Source organism: Oncorhynchus mykiss, chromosome 2 (genome assembly GCF_057628025.1).
Source record: "Oncorhynchus mykiss isolate SJ-2025 chromosome 2, ASM5762802v1, whole genome shotgun sequence".
NCBI classification, from domain to species: Eukaryota; Metazoa; Chordata; class Actinopteri; order Salmoniformes; family Salmonidae; genus Oncorhynchus; species Oncorhynchus mykiss.
Genome location: NC_143023.1, coordinates 27,333,559 through 27,354,167, shown reverse-complemented (window position 1 = coordinate 27,354,167; position 20,609 = coordinate 27,333,559). Strand labels below are relative to the sequence as shown.

The following is a 20,609-nucleotide window of genomic DNA, read 5'->3' as shown; positions in this document are numbered from 1 at the left end:
CAAATGAGGTAAGATTAGGGAGGTAAGGCAATAAATAGGCCGTAGTGGCGAAATATTTACAATTTAGCAATTAAACACTGGAGTGATAAATGTACAGAAGATGAATGTGCAAGGAGAGATACTGAGGTGCAAAGGAGCAAAAAATAATAATAATAGTATGGGGATGAGGTAGTTGGATGGGCTCTTTACAGATGGGCTATGTACAGGTGCAGTGATATGTGAGCTGATCTGACAGTTAGTGCTTAAAGTTAGTGAGGGAGATATGACTCTCCAGCTTCAGTGATTTTTGCAATTCGTTCCAGTCATTGGCAGCAGAGAACTGGAAGGAAAGGCAGCCAAAGCAGGAATTGGCTTTGTGGGTGACCAGTGAAATATACCTGCTGGAGCACGTGCTACGGGTGGGTGCTGTAATGGTGACCAGTGAGCTGAGAAAAGGTGGGGCTTTACCTAGCAAAGACTTATAGATGACCTGGAGCCACTGGGTTTGGCAACGAATATGAAGCGAGGGCCAGCCAACGAGAACATACAGGTCGCAGTGGTAGGTAGTATATGGGGCTTTGGTGACAAAATGGATGGCACTGTGATTACTCAGCAAATTGGATGCAGTCTGAGTGTTGGAGGCTATTTTGTAAATGACTTCGCCGAAGTCAAGGATCGGTAGGATAGTCAGTTTTACAAGGGTATGTTTGGCAGCATGAGTGAAGGATGCTTTGTTGCGAAATAGGAAGCCGATTCGAGATTTAATTTTGGATTGGAGATGCTTAATGTGAGTCTGGAAGGAGAGTTCATAATCTAACCAGACATCTAGGTATTTGTAGTTGTCCACATATTCTAAGTCAGAACCGTCCAGCGTAGTGATGCTGGTGCGGCAGGTGCGGGCAGCGGTCGGTTGAAGAGCATGCATTTAGATTTGCTTGCATTTAAGAGCAGTTGGAGGCCATGGAAGGAGAGTTGTATGGTATTGAAGCTTGTCTGTAGGTTAGTTAACACAGTGTCCAAAGAAGGGCCAGAAGTATACAGAATGGTGTCGTCTGTGTAGAGGTGGATCAGAGAATCACCAGCATCATTGATGTATACAGAGAAAAGAGTCGGCCCGAGAATTGAACCCTGTGGCACCCCCATAGAGACTGCCAGAGGTCCGCACAACAGGCCCTCCGATTTGACACACTGAACTCTGTCTGAGAAGTAGTTGGTGAACCAGGCGAGGCAGTCATTTGAGAAACCAAGGCTGTTGAGTCCGCCGATAAGAATGTAGTGATTGACAGTCGAAAGCCTTGGCCAGTTCGATGAATAGAGCTGCACAGTATTGTCTCATCGAAGAGAAGTGTGCCTGAGAGAAGTGTGGTGTGGTGCGTTGTCCTTCAATGGCACATTTGGATCCTCTCACTGGATTCCAAGAACAACAAACACACAGATGGAATTAAGCCATCTGTCTGGGAACAATGGCTGTGGTGGATATCCTCTGTGATAAGGCTGTATGTAACAGCACTATTGGTTGGTCAGTCAGTCAGCGGTCCAGTCATTCAGTCATCCAGTGATTCACTAGTATGTGTCAGCTGACACTTCATCAATACCAGGAAGTACCAGTCAGCAGGAAGTACATCCAGTCAGAAGTTTGGAATCTGAACTGATTTTGACAGGATGGAGCATGAAGAGGAAAAGTGAGTCATTTAAAAAGGGCAAAAAGTGATGAGAGAGGTGAAAGACAGATGGAGAGGGAAACTAGGAACATGCTTGCGAGTGAGGAAAGAGAGAGAGGGAGAGAGGGGAGAGAGAGCCATGTGTCCTCCGAAACACAACCAAGCCACACTGCTTCTTAACACAGCGTGCATCCAACCCGGAAGCCAGCTGCACCAAGAGGAAACACCGTACACCTAGCGACCTGGTAAGCACGCGCTGTGCCCAGCCCGCCACAGGAGTAGCTAGTGCGCGATGAGACAAGGATATCCCTACCGGCCAAACCCTCCCTAACCTGGACGACTCTAGGCCAATTGTGCGTCGCCCCATGGACCTCCCGGTCGCGGCCGGCTGCGACAGAGCCTTGGCTCGAACCCAGAATCTCTGGTGGTACAGCTAGCACTGCCTTAGACCACTGCGCCACCCGGGAGGCCCATAAAAGTCATTTTTAAAAGCGGGCGGTGATAGAAAAAGAGTGAGAGAGAGTGAAAGAAAGGGAACAAATTTCCAGGAATAGTTTGGCCTTGGGAAGTGTGGCATGACTCATTACAATGGCTCTCGGCTTTCCAAAACACAGTTTCAACAACTCAAACACACATACATACATATGTACACTTTCCCTTCACCTAACTGCCAGTGCCAACACCATAAACGTACGCCATGCACAATAACATTGCTCTGAACCAATCTAAGCGACGAGGAACTGACAGACAAAATATTTATGCAACAAAGACCAATGAATCAACTCTTTAGGGAAGTGAGACAGGAGTAAAAAAAGTATTGTAATAAACTCTGATTCATTATATGCAGCTTGGGCCAAGTAGAAGTCAATCATTAAGGGAGTAAAACTTCCAGTTACTCCATTATGTTCCTTCCCCCTTTCCCTTTCCCTAGCCCCCTCCTCTCCTCTATAGTTAGGATCGGGTCATCTTGGCCTTCCCCAGTACTCCTTACTCTAACTCCCTCTCAGCTCCATAAGAGCTATATTTCTACGATTGCACATTCTTCAGTATGTCTACATCAGTGGAGGCTCCTCAGAAGAGAAAGGGGAGGACCATCCTCCTCAGTGAATTTCATAAAAATAGTGAAACATTAAAGTTCTCGTTTTTAGATAAAACTATACTAAATATATTAATGTCACCAAATAATTGATTAAAACACACTGTTTTGCAATGAAGGTTTACAGTAGCCTCAGCAGGACTCTGTAGGGTAGCACCATGTGTAGCCGGAGGACAGCTAGCTTCTGTCCTCCTCTGGATACATTGACTTCAATACAAAACCTGGGAGGCTCATGGTTCTCACCCCCTTCCATAGACTGACACAGTAATTATGACAACTTCCAGAGGAAGTCTGTGGCTGCTATGAAAGTGAACTGTGTTTGTGTGTTATCAGGGGTGTATTCATTCTGACGATTCTGTTGAAAAACAATTCTTAAACGGAACGAAACGGGGATAAACATACCAGAATTTGTCTAATAGAAACTGTCATTTGCAACTGTTGGACTAATGATTACACCACAGATCAGCTAGGTGCAGGCAAGAGTGTGCAAGCCAGTATTGAATGTCTCACTCTGTCACCTTGATTACTCAAAATTCTCTTGACCTGTGCACCTACGTTTGTAAACTTTAATTCATAGGCTAGGTTGTGGCAACCTCATGAAAATGTGAGTTTCATGTAGAAGCCTAAACCTATCGATGTTACATTGAGCTGGGTGACTGGAACATGAATGACAGTCATCCAATACGCTGTGAAAAAGTTTTCTAATCCTCCCTCATGTCAAACGGCACCGAGTTTAATGACAAAGTCTGTAAGTAGTCCTAAAGCCAAACACTGACTCATGCTTTTGCTCCCTGTCATTGATCTGCATCAAGATGACAGAATCAAGAGGAGGAATATTCATTTTCTGTTGGGGCATAATAGCCTAGACCTCTGTCCTATACGCCCACACCCACACTGCAGATTGGAGAAACGGAACCTGTACAATTCTGAACAATTAACTAAAACTCCTCTGTTGTTGTCGGAGTATGGATCCAAGCCCGTATGGAACCAGGATCACCTGGGAGAATCTAGACAACATTAGCACAATGAGCTAAAGCCTAGGCATTAGATCTAGAACATTGAGCTAAATCCTATTTATTACATCTAGACATTAGCTAGTATATAACTACTGCTATGCACACCCTTTCTATTCACATACTGTCCATACACACCATTCACATACATACAGTGCATTCGGAAAGTATTCAGACCCCTTGACTTTTTCCACATTTTGTTACGTTACAGCCTATTCTAAAATGGAGTAAACTTTTTTTTCCCTCATCAATCGACCCACAATACCCAACAATGACAAAGCAAAAAACTTTTTTTTAGCAATGTTGGCAAATGTATAAAAAATGTAAAACTGAAATATCACATTTACATAAAGTATTTCAGACCAGTTACTCAGTACTATGATGCTGCCACCACTATGCTTCACCGTAGGGATGGTGCCAGCTTTCCTTCAGACGTGACGCTTGGCATTCAGGCCAAAGAGTTCAATCTTGTTTTCATCAGATGAGTGTCTTGTTTCTCATGGTCTGAGAGTCTTTAGGTGCCTTTTGGCAAACATCAAGTGGGCTGTCATGTAACTTTTACTGAGGAGTGGCTTCCGTCTGGCCACTCAACCATAAAAGCCTGATTGGTGGAGTGCTGCAGAGATGGTTGTCCTTCTGGAAGGTTCTCCCATCTTCACAGAGGAGCTCTGGACCTCTGTCAGAGTGACCATCGGGTTGTTGGTCACCTCCCTGACCAAGGCCCTTCTCCCGCGATTGCTCAGTTTGGCCGGGCAGCCAGCTCTAGGAAGAGTCTTGGTGGTTCCAAACTTCTTACATTTAAGAATTATGGAGGCCACTGTGTTCTTGGGGACCTTCAACGCTGCAGACTTCCCCAGATCTGTGACTTGACACAATCCTGTCTCAGAGCTATTTGGACACCTGGCTTGGTTTTTGTTATGACATGTAGTGTCAACTGCTGGACCTTTATATAGCAGTGCACGCTAACCAAGGTTGCCAGGTGCACGGTGTTTCCTACAACACATTGGTGCGGCTGGCTTCCGGGTTGGATGCGCGCTGTGTTAAGAAGCAGTGCGGCTTGGTTGGGGGTTGTGTATCGGAGGACGCATGACTTTCAACCTTTGTCTCTCCCGAGCCCGTATGGGAGTTGTAGCGATGAGACAAGATAGTAGCAACTAAAAAAACTATTGGATACCACAAAATTGGGGGGAAAACGGGGTAAAATAAAATAAAGTTGTAGTAACATCTCATGGATGTCTCAGAGCAAAGGGTCTGAATACTTAATAATAATAATAAATATAAATACCTTATTATTTTTTTTTATAAATTAGGTCAAATTAAAAATTAAAAAACAGTTTTAGATTTGTCTTTATGGGGTATTTCGTGTAGATTTATGTTTTTTTATTTAATACATTTTAGAATAAGGCTGTAATGTATTTTTTTCCCGAAAAAGTCATGGGGTCTGAATAATTTCAGAATGCGCTGTATATATTTATATTCCACACGCAATGCAAAGCTGCCATTGGACTCTGGAGCAGTGGAAACGCGTTCTCTGGAGTGATGAATCTGGCACTCCGACAGACTAATCTGGGTTTTGCGGATGCCAGGAGAACGCTACCTGCCCCAATGTATAGTGCCAATTGTAAAGTTGGACCCTTAGTTCCAGTGAAGGGAAATCTAAAACGCTACAGCATACAAAGACATTCTAGACGATTCTGTGCTTCCAACTTTGTGGCAACAGTTTGGGGAAGGCCCTTTCCTGTTTCAGCATAACAATGCCCCTGTCCACAAAGCGAGGTCCATACAGAAATGGTTTGTCGAGATCGGTGTGGAAGAACTTGACCCTTGAACTTGAACCCTGACCTCAACTCAATCGAACACCTTTGGGATTTTTAATTTTACCTTTATTTAACTTATTTAACTATTTAACAGTTAAGAACAAATTCTTATTTTCAATGACGGCCTGAACTGCCAGTTCAGGGGCAGAATGACAGATTTGTACCTTGTCAGCTCGTGGGTTTGAACTTGCAACCTTCCGGTTACTAGTCTAACGCTCTAACCACTACCCTGCCGCCCCGATGGAATTGGAACACCGACTGTGAGCCCGGGTTAATCGCCCAACATCAGTGCCCTACTTCACTAATGCTCTTGTGGCTGAATGGAAGCAAGTCCCCGCAGCAATGTTCCAACATCTAGTGGGAAGCCTTCCCAGAAGAGAGGAGGCTGTTATAGCAGCAATGTTCCAACATCTAGTGGGAAGCCTTCCCAGAAGAGTGGAGGCTGTTATAGCAGCAATGTTCCAACATCTAGTGGAAAGCCTTCCCAGAAGAGTGGAGGCTGTTATAGCAGCAAAGAGGGGACCAACTCCATATTAATGTCCATGATTTTGGAATGAGATGTTCAACGAGCAGGTGTCCACATACGTTTGGTTACGTAGTGTAGCTCATTCTAATATTTCTACTACTGTACATGACATTTTAGTTACACTGTTTATACACACCGCATATGTATTTATATACTGGATTCTTGACATGCTATTTTACTTTTTACTGCATTGGTAGGAGCTAGTAACATAAGTAGTTCGCTGCACCAGCTTTAACATCTGCTAAACTGTGTACGTGACCAACTTAAACTGCTGAGCTAAAGCCTAGGCATGAGATCTAGACCACGTTAGCACACTGAGCTAAAGCCTAGGCATCAGATCTAGACCACGTTAGCACACTGAGCTAAAGCCAAGGCATCAGATCTAAACCACGTTAGCATACTGAGCTAAAGCCTAGGCATTAGATCTAGACCACGTTAGCACACTGAGCTAAAGCCTAGGCATCAGATCTAGACCACGTTAGCACACTGAGCTAAAGCCAAGGCATCAGATCTAGACCACGTTAGCACACTGAACTAAAGCCTAGGCATCAGATCTAGACCACGTTAGCACACTGAGCTAAAGCCTAGGCATCAGACCTAGACCACATTAGCACACTGAGCTAAAGCCTAGGCATCAGACCTAGACCACGTTAGCACACTGAGCTAGAGCCTAGGCATCAGATCTAGACCACGTTAGCACACTGAGCTTAAACCTAGGCATCAGATCTAGACCACGTTAGCACACTGAGCTAAAGCCTAGGCATCAGATCTAGACCACGTTAGCACACTGAGCTAAAGCCTAGGCATCAGATCTAGACCACGTTAGCACACTGAGCTAAAGCCTAGGCATCAGATCTAGACCACGTAGCACACTGAGCTTAAACCTAGGCATCAGATCTAGAAGTTGACAAAGCTTTCAAGCCTCCGGTAAGGTTACTCATCACATTTTTATTTACAAAAATGTATGTATATATGTATGTAATATAAGGGGAATGGAAATGATGCAGACAATACATTGATATAAGCCACAATCTATCTACAATATTATTATTTTTTTTTAATTTAGGGGAAAAAAAGGCCCTGTTCAAAAGTAAAGCACTGTGAAGGGAATAGGGTGCCATTTTGGACTCAGAGTGGGACTCCAATAGGTTCCCACGGGACAAGAATTTTGGTTCACTCTCACTGTCTGCTACTCCAACGGTTCTGTTTTGGTTCTCAGACAGGGCTAAGATCTCCGTACTTGTCGGTGCACGTCCAGGGAACTGCTCTGGGCCTCAAACGGATGATTACACCTGTCCTAGTGGAGCTACTCCCTCTCTCCATAATCCCTATCCTGGATATATACACTGAGTGTACAAAACATTAGGAACACCAGCTCTTTCCATGACATAGTTTTTACCTGGATTCACCTGGTTAGTCTATGATTCTTTATTGATTTAATTTGTTAAATCCATTTCAATCAGTGTAGATGAAGGGGAGGAAACAGGTTAAGGGATTTTTAAGCCTTGAGACAACTGAGACATGGATTGTGTATGTGTGTCATTCAGAGGGTGAATAGGCAAGACAAAATATTTAAGTGCTTTTGAACAGGGGATGATAGTAGGTGCCAGGTTCACCGGTTTGGGTGTGTCAAAAACTACAACGCTGCTGGATTTTTCATGCTCAACAGTTTCCTGTGTGGATCATGAATGGTTCATCACCCAAAGGACATCCAGCCAACTTGATACAACTGCACTGTGGTAAACATGGGCCAACAAATTGAGGCAAAAGTGTGTGCAACTCAATATTAGGAAGGTGTTCTGTATATATATATATATATATATACATACATACACACTGAACTTCTTTTTTTTTTTTACCGCAACATGTAAAGTGTTGGTCCCATGTTTCATGAGCGGAAATAAAAGTTCCCAGAAATGTTCCAGACGCAAAAAAAAAAGCTTATTTCTCTAAAATGTTGTGGCCAAATTTGTTTACATCCCTGTTAGTGAACATTTCTCCTTTGCCAAGATAATCCATCCACCTAACAGGTGTGGCATATCAAGAAGCTGATTAAACAGCATGATCATTACACAGTTGCACATTGTGCTGGGGACAATAAAAGACCACTCTAAAATGTGCAGTTTTGTCACACAACACAGTGCCACAGGTGTCTCAAGTTTAGAGGGAGCATACAATTGGCATGCTGACTGCGGGAATGTCCACCAGAGCTGTTGCCAGAGAATTGAATGTTAATTTCTCTACCATAAGCCTCCTCCAAAATCGTTTAGAGAATTTGTCAATACGTTCAACCGGCCTCAAAACCGCAGACCACGTGTATGGCATCATGTGGGTGAGCGGTTTGCTGATGTCAACGTTGTGAACAGTGTGCCCCATTTTGGTGGTTGGGTTTTGATATGGGCAGGCATAAGCTATGAACAAACACAAGTGCATTTTATCGATGGCAATTTGAATGCACAGAAATACAGTGATGAGATCCTGAGGCCCAATGTGAGGCCCATTTATTTTAAGGTATCTATGACCAACTCATGTGAAATCCATAGATTAGGGCTGAATAAATTAATTTCAACTGACTGATTTTCTCATATGAACTGTAACTCAGTAAAATCTTTGAAATGGTTGCATCTTGCATTTATATTGTGGTTCAGTATATGTTTAATTGTCACATACACCAGATAGGTGCAGTGAAATATGTTGCTTTACAGGGTCAGCCACAGTAGTATGACGCCCCTGGAGAAAATTAGGGTTAAGTGCCTTGCTCAATGGCACGTCAACAGATTTTTCACCTGATCAGCTCGGGTATTCGAACCAGCAACCTTTCGGTTACTGACCCAATGCTCTAACCGCTAGGCTACCTGCCGCCCTAGATGGGAGAGAAGTGGAGTCACGAAAATCCAGGGAGGTGTACCGCCACTGAATCTGAATTAAGAACCTGTCAAATCTCTTTAAGTCTCAAGCTATAAACATAGTCTTGGTGAGAAAATTTTAGTGCTGAAAAAAGAATGATGTTTTAACTGAATTGAGCCCTAGGCATAGGAATAACAGTACCTATCTAACTTATGATGTACTGTTTTCCATATGAGACCTATACTATACCAATAATGTAATATATCTGTAGTAGCACTGGCATCCTAATGACATACTGGCGATAGAGTGAATATCAATCTGTGATGCTAGACTGACTCTAGCTATACTGGACCTCTGAGGGTTTGTTACAGTTCTAGTGTGACACAAGGCCTCAGACCAATTTGCTGAATTCAATTTACACTGTCTCACTGCCACCTGTCTGCGGAGAGAGGAAAGAAAGGGGGATGAAGGGGAGGAGAGAAAGAGGGGATGAGAGAAAGGAGAAGTACGTGACGACACCGTGCTACTCTCACAATGGGGAGAGAGAAAACGGACTGCCGCCCGGTCCACCATGGTGGAGAGAGAGAGAGTAGGAGAGAAAAGGGGGAGAGGAGAAGAAACGAGAAACGGGTAGAGGAGGAAAAAGTGGTAGAGAGGAGTAGAGAGAGAGAGAGCGAGAGGGGGGAGCTTCCATATTTAGAAGCCTGACTCAGAAATATAGAGTAAGCATTATACACCGTTAGACAAAGACGGGACTTTGGCAGCAGGAGGGTGAGAATGATTCACCCAGTGACTTAGCATTGAAATGGAAAGGAGGACAGGAGGGAACGGGAGGGAGGGAGGAATAGTTTGGAGACAGAGAAAAGAGAGAGAGCAGGTCAAACCGGAATGTTTTGTGCGAGGCTCAGCATTTAGAACTGCAGTGAGAAAAACAGACTCTACTTCACTAACCAACTTCTTCATCAAGACAAATAAATGGTCACGCAGGGGAAGGCTGAAGACACCCTCAGAGCTGTTTAATGTCAGTCTGGACTATTCAAACACACACAACAAACCAAATCTGGGCTCTGGAGTAATTCCTGATAACCTGATTAACGTGGAGTCTGGTACTAGATCTAACTCACGCTGGCACACACACGAACACACCCATTATCATTTTACACCCCTCAGGCATCGGTTGATTCCTCTACCAGCTAATTTCTCTCTGCTCCTAAAAAGAGCTCACTGACACTTCACACGGCAGGATCCTGGTCCTAATGCCTGGAAGGGGAAGGCTGATGTCATAGTCAGAACCTCAACAGGGATGGTGTTACTCAGAACACTGAGGTGATAAAGAGACATAGGCTCAGTCCCAAATGGCACCCTATTACCTATATATAGTGCACTACATTTGACCAGGGTCTAGGAGAGCTCTGGTCAAAAGTAGTGCACTATATATAGGGAATAGGGTGCCATTTGGAACGCAAAATGATAAAATAAGCTATTCTTTGTTGTTCAGCATGGCATCGTGGCATTTTTAACCTGACGCTTTTCAAAAGTTTTCTAGAGTCGTCTGGAAGCCCTGAGTAATGACTTCGGGGTGGGATACTGTACCACGTGAGTCAACACACAGAGAGAGAGAGGGAGAGGGAGAGAGAGATGAAAGAAAAATAACTCATTATTTTAGATTTAAGTCGACTGAAGTTTGTTCGTTTCCATACTTATCGTAGGCAAATATGATAGCCGTCATATAGAATGTGGAGAGACACTTGTTAGAGCCCAGTGAGTCTGACTCATAAAAAATACAAAAATGAATTTATTCAGTAAAATCATTACAATATAATAATGTGAAATGCCTTTTAGGTTGTTTGGGGGCACACATTTCACTATTCAAATACTCCCTGACTGTATCACTGAAATGAACAACACTGAAGATGTCCTCATTATACTGCATGCAGACAGAGGAATTCCAGTCAGCTCTTATGTTGGCATGATATGCTGAGGGTATGTGAGATCCCCAGATAAGATACACTGACAGATTCACTCATTCAAACAGTCCAGCCACAGTCAATAGACAAACTGTTTACCAAGCCCCATACCAACACTATCTATCAGGGTTGGGAGGACGGTAACCTCACAGATGAGTGGAGGCAGAGATGGGGGATGGGAGGATGAGGATGATAAAGAGATGGGAGGATGAGGGAAAGGAATAAAGGGAAAAATTGGAAAAATTATCTAGTGCTGCTTCAGCCGGAGGGGGACAGAGAGAGAGAGAGAGAGAGAGAGAGAGAGAGAGAGAGAGAGTGTGTGGTGGAAGATGAAGTGAAAGAGGAGATGTTCAGAGAGATTTGGAGAGAGACAAGTTGGCAGAATGATAAATTACTGCATTAAAGGTATGTTGGATGGGGCAGAGGGAGAGATGGATGGAGAGGGGGAGATGAAATGGGTCTCAGAAATGGTTTCCTTTTAGATTTGAAACAAACCGACACACAGAACTTCACATCCCGCTTTTAAGTGTCACCGCCCATTATGCAATTTAGAGTTTCTCTCTCTCTTTTCTTCATCTCTCTCTTCCTCTTTCTTTGACAGACATTCAAATGCTCAAGAGAAAAGTATGGGAAAGAAATTGGATTGAAATATCTAGCTAGCTGTCTAGACCAAGGGGAAATTGGTTTAGGACAAGAGATAAACAATTTAGCCAATGGTTTCTTTTTGGATGTGTCTCCCGTAAAAGGCTACTTTGTCTGAGCATGTGGATGGAACCTGCTCATCCTTGGTAATTTAATTATTCCTGAACGTGAGGTCGGACAGCCTGTTGGGAGCCAATTAGTCCAAAACAAACCCTAGTGATATGGACGACTAGATAACTGTTTCCATACAAGCCATACACTCCATAAAAGGATGCTATTACTATGTTTTAATCGCAGATTACAGATTATACATTATAAAACTAAATCCTGTACACTGTGTATGCTTGCAAAGTTTCAGCTCTTTATTATTTCAATAGCCAATGTTTAGTTCAACAGACCTCAATGGTAGATGGAAGCATTGACTATTGAAATACAGTAGATTGCAATAAAGAGGTGAGGTTTTGCAAGCAGGCAGTGTGTGGTTCATTTGCAAGCAGGCAGTATGTGGTTCATTTGCAAGCAGGCAGTGTGTGGTTCATTTGCAAGCAGGCAGTATGTGGTTCATTTGCAAGCAGGCAGTGTGTGGTTCATTTGCAAGCAGGCAGTGGGGTTCATTTGCAAGCAGGCAGTGTGTGGTTCATTTGCAAGCAGGCAGTGTGTGGTTCATTTGCAAGCAGGCAGTGTGTGGTTCATTTGCAAGCAGGCAGTGTGTGGTTCATTTGCAAGCAGGCAGTGTGTGGTTCATTTGCAAGCAGGCAGTGTGTGGTTCATTTGCAAGCAGGCAGTGTGTGGTTAATTTGCAAGCAGGCAGTGTGTGGTTCATTTGCAAGCAGGCAGTGTGTGGTTCATTTGCAAGCAGGCAGTGTGTGGTTCATTTGCAAGCAGGCAGTGTGTGGTTCATTTGCAAACAGGCAGTGTGTGGTTCATTTGCAAGCAGGCAGTGTGTGGTTCATTTGCAAGCAGGCAGTGTGTGGTTCATTTGCAAGCAGGCAGTGTGTGGTTCATTTGCAAGCAGGCAGTGTGTGGTTCATTTGCAAACAGGCAGTGTGTGGTTCATTTGCAAGCAGGCAGTGTGTGGTTCATTTGCAAACAGGCAGTGTGTGGTTCATTTGCAAGCAGGCAGTGTGTGGTTCATTTGCAAGCAGGCAGTGTGTGGTTCATTTGCAAGCGGGCAGTGTGTGGTTCATTTGATATTTTGATCCACGTTTTATGAACCGGTAAAATATATATATCTATTTATTTCACATGCGAGCGCATCCCTTTGAAGATTGAAGTCATTTAACTTTACAGTCTCTCTCCTAACACTACATCTAATAAATGTATCCCATAAACACAATGACCTGAAAAAGAGGACAATGGTGTCATCAGCAGCGAGGTCAATGATTAACCTGTGTGACTGTATACTGGCGGAGACTAAACCTGAATGCTTCACAATCACATAAACCCAGTTACATTATATATTAATTATTCATCTTTAACATACTGCTTGCTGTATGACTGGATACCGCTTATTTCCCATAATCCATTTTGTCAAGTTTATTACATTTTACTGATAATGTGGTATGCATGCCTTTGTGTAATTACATGCATCTACAGTGTATTCAGAAAGTATTCACACCCCTTGACTTTTTCCACATTTTGTTATGTTACAAGGTGTGATTAAAATTGATTTGTTGTTAATGATCTACACAAAATACTCTGCAATGTCAAAAGTGAAAAAAAGAATCTAACAACTGTAAAAATAAAAATAAAAAAAATTATAAAACACTAATATACCTTGATTATATAAGTATTCAACCCCCTGACGCAATACACGTTAGAGTCACCTTAGTCAGCGATTACAGCTGTGAGTCTTTATGAGTAAGTCTCTAAGAGCCTTGCACACCTGGATTGTACAATATTTGCTCATTGTTATTTTAAAATACTTCCAACAGATATCTCTTACTGATAGACTGAACAGACAACTTGCATAGAGCACTTACATACCTTACAAAGAAAATCATTCTGACTCTGTAAATTCATCTTTCCTGCACAAAACTCCAAAGAATTTACAATATTCCAATTTGTATGCAGCGGTATACTCACATTGTTGAAGTTTGATCTAAATACTGTAGGCTATAATATGTCAATCTCTTCTTGTCTCTTCTCTACAGCTGATAGAACCAGACTATGAAATGACAACCATCCTCTTCGGACGACATGGAGGAATTAGCATCCAAATGCCCATGAGACAGGGATAGAACAGATCCCTTAGGGTCTATCTATCAACACAGTGCTCCTCCTCTCTGTCCTCACTCTTCACTGGTACTACTAGCACAGGAGAGGGGAGTAGGGGAGAGTGAGCGAGTAGGGGACAGAGAGGAGGCATAGAGAGAGAGAGAGAAATAGGGGAGAGAGAAAGAGAAAAAGAGAGAGAGCGAGAGAGAGAGCACGAGAGAAAGCCATCATCTACAGAGATGAACCTGGCGAAGAGTACCCTAAGCAAGCTGGTCCTGTGGCTCTGTTCACAAACACAGTCTATTAATGTTCTGTATTATGTCATGTTTCATGTTTTGTGTGGAACCCAGGAAGAGTAGCTGCTGCTTTTGCAACAGCTAATGGGGATCCTAATAATATATCAAAAAATACCAAATACCCCACAGAGCCCCAGGACAGCAACACAATAAGACACAACTAAATCATGAGCAAACAAAAAGTGAATTACTTGAAACATCGGAAAGAATTAACTAAAAAGCTGAGCAAACTAGAAAACTATTTGGCCCAAAACAGCGTACACAGCGGCAGAATACCTGACCACCGTGACTGAACCAAAATTAAGGAAAGCCTTTGACTATGTACAGACTAAGTGAGCATAGCCTTGCTATTGAGAAAGGTTGCCATATTTCCCTCAGATTACACAGACCCACAAAGAATTGGAAGAAAAACAAAATCTAACTTTCATAAACTCCCATATCTATTAGATGAAATACCACAGTGTGCCATCACAGCAGCAAGATATGTGACCTGTTGCCGCGAGAAAGGGGCAGCCAGTGAAGAACAAACACCATTTCATATACAACCCATATTTATGTTTATTTATTTTACCTTTCCTATTTGCCTATCATTACAAGACTGTATATAGACATATGACATTTTAAATGATTTTAAATGATTTTATTATTTTGGAACTTGTGTGAGTAATGTTTACTGTTTATCCATTTCACTTGCTTTGGCAATGTAAACATGTTTCCCATGTCAATAAAGCCCCTTGAATTGAACTGAGAGAGAGAAAGAGAGGATAGGAAAAGGGTTTTATGATCTTTTTATCTATTAACAAAACCACAGGCAGCTAACCCCCCCCTCAGCCCAACAACAAACACTGGTCTGTTCCAGTGACTGATTGCTTCCCAGAGGAGAACTCCCCATTCGCTACACTGGTGTATCCCACGGGGACGAAATCCAAGCGGCTCTGCCTTGTTTGGGGTCACCTGCTTGTTGCGCGAGGTCGCAAGGTCAATAACCGCACCATGTTCCATCTCGGTGTGATAATGGCCACCTGGACGCTATGAGGTCATCATGGTAAACATTCAACGTTTTATTGATCCCATTCTTCTCACATCAAGGAGCCTTGATTTTGTTGAGCCTTTGCCTTTTACAGTTTTAGTACTCAGCATCCGTAGAATGTATTGTGTTTAACACCGACTGGGTTTGAGGAGCACCATATCAATAGAATCGGCCCATTACCTCTATAGTTTACAGACTCTGGGTAATTCAAAGCGAACCATGTCACTGGAAGGTTATTTAGTATGGAATGCGTTAGGGGGGTCAATTGTGGGCAGTAAATCAGATAAGCACCTAAGAGATATCATGGAAAATGTAGCCTACATAAGGATATGCATGAAAGAGCTAAATGTCCACATAGACCTTGGCCTAGGCCTAATGCAGGCCAGCTAATTCATATAGGTGGCCTACTAAGAACAAAAAACGATTGAACAACTGATAGTGCGTTTTTTTTAGGTAATACACTGTTTATACACTGGTATTACAGTGGTCATCTATCAAATAATAGAATGAAGTGAAGAGCAGTTAAGACTATGTGGTCTAATAAGAAGCCGATGTTATGGGTTATCAGTTCTGTTGTCCCTTAGACAGATACAATGTACTGTAACTACGCTATCTATACATTAGGCTACTTTTTATACTGCAGGAATACAATGTAGCCTAATTACAATAGCCTTAACCTTAACTAGCTACTTTGTATATCATCAATGAAGACGTGAATGATGCAATGTAATAACTAAGTAGTTAGTTCGTTGACTCGTGGAAGATAGACTTTATCAAATCACCAGGCCAGGCAAACAAGCAATGTGGTTGCAACGTTACACCTCACTATGCGCTTCCAGAGTGCCGTGGCCGGAGTCCAAACCAGCCTTCCCCGCCTTACCCCGAGACTGTTTGACGCCAATCGACACAGCGAGGCCCACAAACACCCATTCACAGACAAACGGACATAAATACCTCATGTAACCGTCTAAGATAGCCTACCCACAGCAGCTCCTTAACTGGCATGAGTAAAGCGATTTAGCATTTTGCGTTTATTGACAGTGCGTACTGATCTGTAACCTCTTTATCAATGCATAAACGTGATGTCGTTTTTACCACTTACCTAAAAGTCACGGCGAAATGAGACACCAATCGCAACTTCTAAATGTTTTGAATATCCCGTGCGCAATGTGTCGGACTGTGACTGTCCACCAAAATATTCCGCCACGGGAATAATCCAACGCTGCCTGCAGTTGTAGCGCGGCGCGTTCGACCTTTCTTTAAACTCTGAAAACAACAAAGCACTCCAAAATAGGCGACACGTTACGTCCAAAAATTTAGATGAAAATGTCAAGTTGTCTAGCTCACATTTGTCAAGATTAAAGTGAGAACGGGACGAGAAAACCGTTCATTTCTCCGTTCCGTTTGTTCGTCGCTCTCTATTCGTCTACTTCACCGCGGAAACCTCGCTTCAGCTGCGCACACAGAGCTCCAACCTCAGCTCACCCAGAGGCCAGCACCAGGTGCTCATTTACATAACTGCACTGGCTGTGTCCAATCACAACAGCTAGCCAGGTGCTTGTTGAATATTCTACCATCAAACAGCCTATCAGTAGTCGCCCTGGGTGGGACCCATGGCCCGACAACAGCGCTGTAAATATGAGTAAGCCCCTGGGTATAAAGTGATTTTTATTTGTTAAAGGAATTGAGAGATTGGGGGAATATGAAATATAATACAGAGGAAAAAAACAGAGGTATTTTACCTTTTTAATCCCTTGCATGTAGCCTAACAAAATCGACCTTTCTGTCTGGGTAACTGTATCCTGGTTTTCAGCATCAACATCCTTACTTTATGTGAGATATCAAAAACAACACTTAGGTTGTCTCCCAAATGACACCAAATTCCCTATACAGTGTACTACTTTTGACTATGGGTCCTGGTCAAAGTAGTGCACTGTAGGGGAAAGGGTGCCATTTGGGATGCACACTTTCATCTGTTATCACTTCTTCAATCCACTCATCATAGCTGTTGCCAGTAGCCTACATATATCTAGGGTTCTTTCTTTGGATTTACCCCAAAAGTAAACATTATTACAGAGTTTGCCACTTTAACTGTATACTATTACACCCCTGGGCGGTAATTAGTGTGATTGAAGGTTTTACACTAAAGCACAGTACTTTGGATCATAAGAGTTGTGAAAATAGGGCTTGGAGAGGAGACCAAAGCTCACACAGAAAATACTCAACCTAAGATGTGAGATAAAAGTGTTGTTCAGTATAAATGTGAAAGAGTAGAGTTTGTAAGGTGAATGAAACAAGCAAACACAAACAGTATCACACTACGCAAACTCTAATGAAAACAATTTGTTATTTTAAAATGAAGCCAATGAGAGTCAGACAGTGTAGTAGCCTAGGAGTTGAGTATGCTGAAGGAAAGTGAGTAGAAGGCAAGAAGAGCGAGAGAGAGAGGAAGAGTATTAGGTAGCTATGTGTCAGTACTTGCCCGTCTCTCGCAGTGTGGTACCACGAGGAGAAAAAGCTAACTTTATCTGGCACTCTATCAGCAGCGTGGGACAAAAAAGGTCATTAGCAAACACTGCCTTATACAGACCCACTTTGGATGAACAAGGGCACTGAACCACTGATAGACTGTTTGTGTGTGTACAGTATATTGGTCAGCATGTTACCTGATCTCAGTACGTCAACATGAAGGCATGGTGTGGTTTATGTCAGAGGACAAAGAGACATAAATGCTATATTCCAAACACCCATAAACCCAGATAATGTATGGACACAAATAGTTGTACATGCATGCCCTCTTTTCCTTTTCCCTGTCTGTCTGTCCGTCCGTCCGTCCGTCCGCCCGCCCGCCCGCGGGCCGACTATTTTGTCTGTATACATCAATGATGTCGCTCTTGCTGCTGGTGATTATCTGATCCACCTCTACGCAGACGACACCATTCTGTATACTTCTGGCCTTTCTTTGTCTGGTTAGACTGTAAACTCTCCTTCCAGACTCACATTAAGCATCTTCAATCCAAAATTAAATCTAGAATCGGCTTCCTATTTCACAACAAAGCATCTTTCACTCATGCTGCCAAACATACCCTCGTAAAACTGACTATCCTACCTATCCTTGACTTCAGCGATGTCATTTATAAAATAGCCTCCAACACTCTACTCAGCAAATTGGATGCAGTCTATCACAGTGCCATCCGTTTTGTCACCAAAGCCCCATATACTAACCACCACTGCGACCTGTATGCTCTCGTTGGTTCCTTTGCACCCCAGTATCTCTACTTGCACATTCATCTTCTGCACATCTATCACTCAAGTGTTTAATTGATAAATTGTAATTACTTCACCACTACGGCCTATTTATTGCCTTAACCCCCTAATCTTACCTCATTTGCACACACTGTATATAGATTTCTTCCTATTGTGTTATTGACTGTACATTTGTTTATTCCATGTGTAGCTGTGTTGTTGTTTGTGTCGCACTGCTTTGTGTTATCTTGGCCAGGTCGCAGTTGTAAATTACAACTTGTTCTCAACTGGCCTACCTGGTTAAATAAAGGTTAAATAAATAAAAAATAAAAAAACGAATAGGGTTTTCCACCATGTTCTTTGTATCTAATTAGACACTTCACTAACTTGATTTATGCATGTTGTCTGGTTGCTAGGGTTGTTTCATAGACTTACTTACAGCTTTTGCTGCAACTGTATGTGGCCTCAAAAGTGCTTTTGATGTTACTTTTTCCCCGAGACGAATGGTGAATGTGTAGGTCAATGTAACAGTTACACTACAGTAATCTCTGAGGTAATGTTTAACTGATCTTTTCCAAATGTATGAAGGTGATGAAAACCTTCAAATGAATGTTTGACAGTCATCAGATATTAAATACTATCCGTTCCTCAAGTATATTCCTACAAAAAGTTCACCATGGGGATAATAAAGTAAAAAATATTAAAATAATAGTCTCCCATTTCTATCAGAAGCTCTTTTTCATTCTTACTGAGAAATACTTCAGCTGCTATCCTTTGTGTAGGCCATTGACTCTCTCTCGCTTTCACACTCTTTTCTGGGCTCTTCCCCTGACTGGCAAGGCTTTGTTGGTTGCCCCGGCAACCGCAAATACTCCTCCAAATGTTAAGACCTTTTTTTACCATTATTCTTCTGGCCTTCTTTCCCTCTGTCTCCTTTTACTTCCTCCCTCCTTTCTGACATTATTTCTCTCCATTTTACAACATTTCTTTTTTCTCAATTTGCTGTTTTTTAAAACCTACACATGCTGCCCCTTAACCAGCCATTTTGGTGTGGTGTCACTCTCCACCCCTCTTCTTCTCTCCTCACTTTCTCCCTCCTCTCTCGCTACTCTGAGTGAAACCTAGTGAAGCATAAAAAGCAGGTCTGATCCTGTGAGGAATTCACCAAGAGAGAGAGAGAGAGAGAGAGAGAGAGAGAGAGAGAGAGAGAGAGAGAGAGAGAGAGAGAGAGAACGAGAGAAAGAAAGAAAGCAAGAGGGAGAGAGAGAGAGAGAGAAAGGGAAAATAAAAGTTCAAGTTGTAGAATGAATGAGGAGTCAGGTAGAAGGAGAGAGGAAAAAAGGTAAGAAGGTTGAGTAGAGAAAGAAGTGCAGACAAAGAAATAGAGAGAGAGGAGGATGCTCAGAAAACATAAAGTCAGTCATTATCAAGAGAGAGCATAGAAAACTGGTTTTAAAAGGGAGATTTTCTCTACTCTTCATTAACGCGCCTATCTCTTTGTTAGTTGAAAGATAGCCTTGAGATTTTAGAGAAGAAGTTGATAATGAGAAATGAATCTGTCTCTGTAATTTAACCTTTCATCCCAAGTTTCTTTAAGTATTCAGTCTAGTTCTCCTGTGTTGACAATGATGCATCTCCTGTTATTCCACACGTTCCAAATTTATGCTATGAATTTATCGCCTCTTTGACTTCAGCTGAAAAATGTAAATAAAAAATGAAAGTGGCTCTCTCAAAGGAATTCAAGAGGCAAGACACACACACACATCCTCTGTCCCAGCCACTGTTGTGATATGGCAGCTGTGGAGGGGTGCAGGATTCTGACAACACAGATCAGTTCCAGAATGCCGAGCATTCTACCTTCTAAAACATTCTACCTTCGACAAACATTCTAATCTATGTGTCTCTCTTTCTCAATGCGCCAGGGTAGCCTAGTGGTTAGAGCGTTGGACTAGTAACTGGAAGCAAGTTCAAACGAGCTGACAAGGTACAAATCTGCCGTTCTGCCCCTGAACAGGCATTTCCTAGGTCGTCATTGAAAATAAGAATTTGTTCTTAACTGACTTGCCTAGGTAAATAAAACATTTTTAAATGCCTCTCAGAATCACTAGAATTTCTCAAAATCTCAATGACTGTTGAAAACACAGACTGTACAGTGACACTACCCCTCTCTCTCGCTCTTCCCCTCTCCCTCTCTTTCATGGGCTTTCCACTCTGTTCTTCAATGTCACCTCTGAAATGGACTGAGAACACAGCACTTATTTCAATATGCAGC

The 20,609-nt window shown here is 42.6% G+C and overlaps 1 protein-coding gene across 12 annotated transcripts in view; it reads right to left on the bottom strand.

Moving 5' to 3' along the window:
- The window catches only part of ddr1 (discoidin domain receptor tyrosine kinase 1), a 55,397-nt gene extending 38,775 nt beyond the window's left edge, over positions 1–16,622 (bottom strand). For 6 of the 12 annotated variants that reach the window (XM_036944287.2, XM_036944288.2, XM_036944293.2 and 3 more), the window contains exon 1: positions 16,194–16,622. Coding sequence is in view for 6 of the 12 variants with exons in the window: in XM_090194994.1 (XP_090051120.1) it covers positions 13,634–13,635 (2 nt within the window). In the remaining 6 variants the exon portion in view is untranslated. Of the gene's footprint in view, positions 1–13,633; positions 13,859–16,193 lie in introns of those variants that run through there. The other 6 variants (XM_090194959.1, XM_090195002.1, XM_090194975.1 and 3 more) reach the window with 3 other exon arrangements.
- Positions 16,623–20,609: the final 3,987 nt, after the last annotated feature.